This window comes from Melanerpes formicivorus, unplaced genomic scaffold, assembly GCF_026170545.1.
Source record: "Melanerpes formicivorus ecotype bairdi unplaced genomic scaffold, bMelFor1.0.p_v2 SCAF_3, whole genome shotgun sequence".
In the NCBI taxonomy this organism is placed as follows: Eukaryota; Metazoa; Chordata; class Aves; order Piciformes; family Picidae; genus Melanerpes; species Melanerpes formicivorus.
Window position 1 is genome coordinate 12543894 of NW_027142355.1, and position 6000 is coordinate 12549893.

Here is a 6000-nt window from a genome sequence, read left to right on the forward strand (position 1 = left end):
AGGTTCAGGGGAGACCTTATTGCTCTCTACAACTACCTGAAGGGAGGTTGTAGCCAGGTGGGGGTTGCTCTCTTCCCCCAGGCAGCTAACACCAGAACAAGAGGACACAGTCTCAAGCTGCACCAGGGGAAGTTTAGGCTGGATGTCCAGAAGTTCTTCATAGAAAGAGTGCTTGGTCATTGGAATGGGCTACCCAGGGAGGTGGTGAAGTCACCACCACTGGAGATGTTTAGGAAGTGACTGGATGGGATGCTTGGTGCCATGGTTTAGTGGATTAGATGGTGTTGGATGATAGGTTGGACTCGATCACCTCAAAGGTCTTTTCCAACCTGGTTAATTCTATTCTCTTCTCTGTGGTGTTTGCAAAGTGGTGATGGCCAAGAAAATCTAGAAGGAATTCCCTGAAAGTCTAATGAGACTGTAAATTTTATGGGCTAAGTCAATCAATGCAAGAGTGTAGCAAACACTTTTTTTACTTATTGAGTAACTGTCTAGCATCAGATATGGTTTAGCTACACAATCACAGCACTCCTCCTGTATGTAAACACAGGATTCCAGCATCCAGTCTAGCTCATCTAGCAAGAGTTTGTAGATCTCTACAAAGCACTGCATCAGTAATTTTCAGAGTATTTGAAAAAATACAATTATACAGAATTGATGAGCATTTAGATGTGATGCTGAAGGACATGCTTTAGTGGTGACCTGGAAGCGCTGGGTTAACAGTTGCCTCCAACAATCTCAAAGGTCTCTTCCAACCAGAGCAATTGTATGTTTCTATGATTCCACTGGTCCAAAAAGCAAGCTCTTATATTACATGCCTAATACCCCAAGATCACTTTTCTTGATTTTTTGTATTTTTTTTTTCCTATTGCTGGCCTTCTGTGTTTGAAGTGCTGAGTTTTAACAGGGCAGAAAGACTATCTCTGCTCCACACAGAACCTAACATTTCCGTTTTCATTATCGTTTATGTATTTAATAGTCATACTTGTTTTATAAACAAAGGTAAGTGTTCACTGTGTCTGGAGAAATCAAAAGACTTGCTTCCAAAAATAGTTGCTTTACAGAAACTGATGTGAGACACAACATATGGAACACCAATAGTTTAACACAAAAAGAATACGAAATGTTATCAAATGGGAATCTTGGCTTTGCCAGTTAATTTCTTTCCTGAAATATATTACAGAATTAGCAAATGTCAGTCAGAAATGTCACTGTCAAAGAAGATTCTTTTTTCCCTTTTATTGCAGGATCTTATCTCAATTTTTCCTCCTTCTGAAGAAGTGTACAGAATTCATAGTTTTATACCTTTGGTCACAGATCTGATCATGGTGACCAGTCCTTCCCTAATCCTAGTGATTTATCCTGAAGTAACAGATCCACTATCTCTTCCTTCAGATATGAACAAAGTGGCATCCACCCTGCTGAGGTAAGAACTGTTTTCTTGAATCTCTGAACACCTGCCACACTTAGAACTGGTCTTGACAGTGCTGATTTGTCAGTATTAAGTTTGTGATCTATCATTACAATATGCCACAGCTTACCATTAGATGACCTATGCTTTTAACAACTCAGATCACTGGTGGCAAATATTCTGCTTTACAGCACAAGCCATCCCTGTGTCTTTCTTTTCTCTCACATTTGAAATCTATTTATCAAAAGAATACTCATGTTATTTAGTTTTGTATTAGTATGTCTTTTTTTTTTCATGCTGTAGTACCAATGGCATATTTACAATGTGTGCTTAAACAATCTTCTTCTTGACTGTCCTCAATCCCATCTTAGCAGAAAGGCTCTTGTCATTTTTCTGTTGTGCTAATAACCTTCACTGTGAGATGAAATGGCTTTGTACAAATTACTCTGTTTGGAACGGTACCTCCTGGTATTTTTGAAGCTGTTACAGGATGCCAGTCAGGGTCCTGATATAGTGCCATGCTAAGACATGTGATGGGCAGCAGGTCAGACAGCTGTAAACCCAGCTGAACACACTGACACAATTGCAAGTAAACTAAGGCATGTTGGGGCTGTATGAAATCCTACAGGTCAAACCAAGCTTGACCAGTTAGACAGCTCTGATTTGCAATATAACTACCAAGACCCACATGGAAAGGAAATCACTCATTCCTGATTAAATGTACCCAGCTTAGAAATGATCCTTCAGCAGACACTGTAGGATCTCTGCTTAAAGAATTCTATGGAATTTGTAATATACTTTATGATTCTAATTGTACACAAGGGAAGCTTGTTCAGGCAAACTTCTTGTCTTTCACTACCCCTCCTTAATTACCTTTCTTTCTGCCTCTGTTTTGTTTTGTTTGTTGGGTTTTTTTTAAATACCACCTGCAATAACCCTACTTGAGTCTCATTTCACTGCCCAGAAAGTTGTGATAGGATGTCAGAAATTCTACCATCCAAGCCTGGAATATGAATGTCACCTTCTCATCCCCCAGGTAGTAAGGGAAAAACAGCAGCTCCTAACAGGTAAACACGTAAGGGAATAATCACCTGTAACTGCACTATGGTTCATGTGAGGTGATAAGTACTCTTAGGAGATGCTGCAAAAAACAGCCTCCTGTCTCAACAGTGACCAGTATAAAAGGACTGCAATTATCATTATAATCTCATGTGACATGTGAATCCTCTGAATCCTGATTTCATGCTGCTTATTAGGCTTATGTTCAGCGCTGGATCTTCCACATTGCTCTTTCCTCATCTATCTTTCTAAGCTTGAAAGTTACGCACAAGACACAGGTGTTGTAATAAAGACTGCGAATAATAATTAACCAGGACTGTCATTCAGGGTAAGTATAGTCTTTTGAGGATGCAACTTTAAAGAAACATTTAGAAATCAAGAAAGAAAAGGTATTACCGCCATCTGCAAATCCTGTTGCAGTGATGATGGGCACAGCAACCATAATCATACCACAGCTACTCCAGACATACTTCATCAGGAACTGCTCTATCATGATGTACCATAAACGTTTGGACAAAATGAGATTCATTTGATCAGCCAAAGCCTTGTAGCTTTTCTGCAGTTGCCTTAATTCTACCTACAGTTAAAAAAACAACATTAATACAATGCAAAAAAGGTGCATATGTCATACAAGATACGGTCACATACATGCATGAAATAATTAGGTACCCAGAGCTGCAACTTCCAAGTCGCATCTGCTGCACAGCACTTTATCTTCATAGTGATGCCATCTCACATCAAAAATGCACAGCTTTCTGGAAGTTCATGGGCCTAGTTCTTATTTACACTATCATCCCTCAATTGCACAGTGGCAGGTTTTCAGCTCTGTTAAGATCTCTAATATATATAAGAACACATGAGGCAGTCACAACAGCCGGTTCTAACAATCAAAATTCATCCCACACCCTTCCAATACAGCTGCAGCTGTAGAGTTTTCACTGCAACTGAAACTCCTCATACTGGAAAGTGTTTGGGGATCAATTATGTCCAACGACTCAAAGTTGCAGAGCTGACTGCTGAAATGCAATGTTGCTTGTGTTTTGCAAGCAGTCTGGAGAAGAAACAACTATCCCAAGAGGTTTAACAGGTCACAGACAGTCACATGACAATATGATATCGTGCACCGAGTTCAAGCCAGTACACGTGGGAATTGAAAAAATTGTTTTATTTAGCTGCACTTAAAACGTTACTATAGGCAGCTTCTGAGAACAACTGCTTGCACCCAAATGAACCATTTGCATTATATAATCACTGCCTAGACTGAAAAAGTAATGCTTCGGACTGGTTTCCAGCTTTCATTTTCACCTTACATGAAACAACCATTTTTTCCAAATTGTGTCTGAGAGGTGTTACAATCAAAATTCACTTCTAAAAATACAAAGAGTTTCTTAATAAGGTGGCTTTAAAATATGCCATTAGTTTATGTAACTGACTGATGGAAGTACTGTACTTAAGCTATTTTAAGACTGATGACTATATCTTTGCTCAGCTTTGTAAAACAGTGTCAAAGGTTGCAGTGCTCTCTGTGTTATCACGGTTTTGCCCCAGACTTTCTGGTGTGCCCTGGTTGCTCCTTCTGCAGCATTAAATCTGGCAGTTCACAAACATGAGTGAAAAAAAACCACATACAAACAAAAAAACTCAACCCAAAACCAAATAGCCTGGAAAAGTTAGGCGGAGGAAGAACCATAACGGAAGTTAGCTTTCTAGAGAAGCACAGGATCCAGCTGCAAAACAGGAACATTGTCAGAGCACAAGAGAACTACGGTCTGCTCCCCCCAGACACAGCCTGTGAGGCGGCATTTTCCGAAGAAACGGGAAGTGCTATCTGTAAACAGGTTCAAATGTCAGAGGGACCCGAAGTGCTCGGGGAGGGCAGCAGAGGAAGTGTGGGTTGCCTCCGGCACTGCAGAAGCGACCCCAGCACCCTCCAATTTCTCTCCTCCTTACCTTGTGCCCTCGATAAAAAGCGATCTCTTCTACATTGGCAATGATGCGTGAATGCATGAAGCGCAAATAACCCTTCTTGTGAGCCTCCTCAGCTACCAGCTTGCCAAACTTGGGTGAGCAGGCTTTGAGCACGCGGGCTGTAGCATAGACAACAAGCCCAGCCAGGACCGTGGGACCGATGGGGTTAGCCCCCCGGGACCGAGCTGTGCGGATGAGGGTGTAGGACGTGAGCACGACATCCAGGATGGGCTTGGTGAGGTTGGAGTAAAGATGTGCCACAGACTGTGAGAACATCATGATGTCCTCAGTGAGGGACTGGTCGGGGTTGGCCAGCCGTCCATCCATGCTGATGACTCTGTAGTAAGTCTGGTTGGTAAAGTAGGTCTTATAGGCATGATCCACCAGGCGCGTACGGAAGGCGAGGGCCAGCTTGCACTCCAGGTACCGTATGGTGCTGTTCACGAAAGTGGCTGGGATTGCAATCATCAACCATTTGATTAATTTGAAGACAAAGCTCCTAGGGTTTTTTTCCACGATGCTTTTCACAATCTTCCCATCGAGGGAGGCCACATAGATGGAAAGGAAGGTCCTGGAAACAAGAGCGACTGAGTGCAGGCAAAGCAAGCCCAGCTCGGCGCTCACCAGCTTTGGAAAGAACAGTTTACGAAGTTCCAGCAGCTGCTTGAAAAATTCTGCATCCACAGCCGGGGAGGCTCTGCCCTGGCTGTCGGTGCGGCGCGGTTCTGCCTGGCCAGCACCCTGCGAGCCGCCTTTGCAGCCCGCCCGCTTCATGCGCCTGCGGATGATAGGATAGAGGATTCTGAGTCCATACGCCGCAGCCAGCAGGCACGCAGCCCTCTTCGCGGCGCTCGCCCTGCTCCATTGCACCCGCCGGGCGGCCGCATGCAGCATGGGTGTCATCCTGCCCGGCCGGAGGCACCGCTTCGCGTCGGTCCCAGCGGGGGCGGTTCACGCCCCGCAGGAAAGTCGGCCCCTCCGGGTCTTCATCGGGCCGCCAGGAACCCGGCTCGCCGCCGGCCGCCCTGCCGTGACAGCTGGCGACTGAGCCCTGCCTCCAAGGGCCGACGGTCGCCTTCAAAGCGCGGCGCGTTGCACAACGCAGCTCGGCGCCGCGCAGCCCGCCCCGCCGACCACCATTGGCTACGCTGCGCGGGGCGGCACCGGCAGCGGCCCGGCTCGGGGCCACGGCCGCTCACTCACGGCGCGGCAGAGGCGGCAACGGCGTTGCGGGTCCGTCAGCGCCCGGCCTCGGGTTCACAGCAGGTCCCTCAGCGCTCGGGCCTCAGGTTCACAGCAGGTTCCTCAGCGCTTGGGCCTCGGGTTCACAGCGCGTCCTTCAGAGCTCGGCTTCGGGTTCACGGCAGGTCCCTCAGAGCTCGGCCGCAGCCCCACTATTGATCCCCTAGAGCTCGGCCGTGCTGCACGGCGGGTCCCCGAAGGTCGGCCCAGCTCGCCTCAGGCTTCGGTTGTCCCTTTCCTTCCGCCTGCCCTGCGGAGCAGGCACCGCCTCCGGCCCCTGCCTCCCAGCAGTACCGGGGGGAAGGGGGGGGGGCAGATGA

At 46.5% G+C, this 6000-nt stretch overlaps 1 protein-coding gene across 3 annotated transcripts in view; it reads right to left on the minus strand.

Annotated features, from left to right (window-relative positions):
• The window catches only part of ABCD2 (ATP binding cassette subfamily D member 2), a 46945-nt gene extending 41165 nt beyond the window's left edge, over nucleotides 1-5780 (minus strand). For 2 of the 3 annotated variants that reach the window (XM_068166672.1, XM_068166687.1), the window contains exons 1-2: nucleotides 4421-5780; nucleotides 2867-3047 (exon numbers count right to left, since the gene is read on the minus strand). In XM_068166672.1, coding sequence (XP_068022773.1) covers nucleotides 2867-3047; nucleotides 4421-5341 — 1102 coding nt within the window. In that variant the 5' untranslated portion in view covers nucleotides 5342-5780. The remainder of the gene's footprint in view (nucleotides 1-2866; nucleotides 3048-4420) is intronic. The other variant, XM_068166679.1, reaches the window with a different exon arrangement.
• Between the last annotated feature and the right edge of the window lie 220 nt (nucleotides 5781-6000).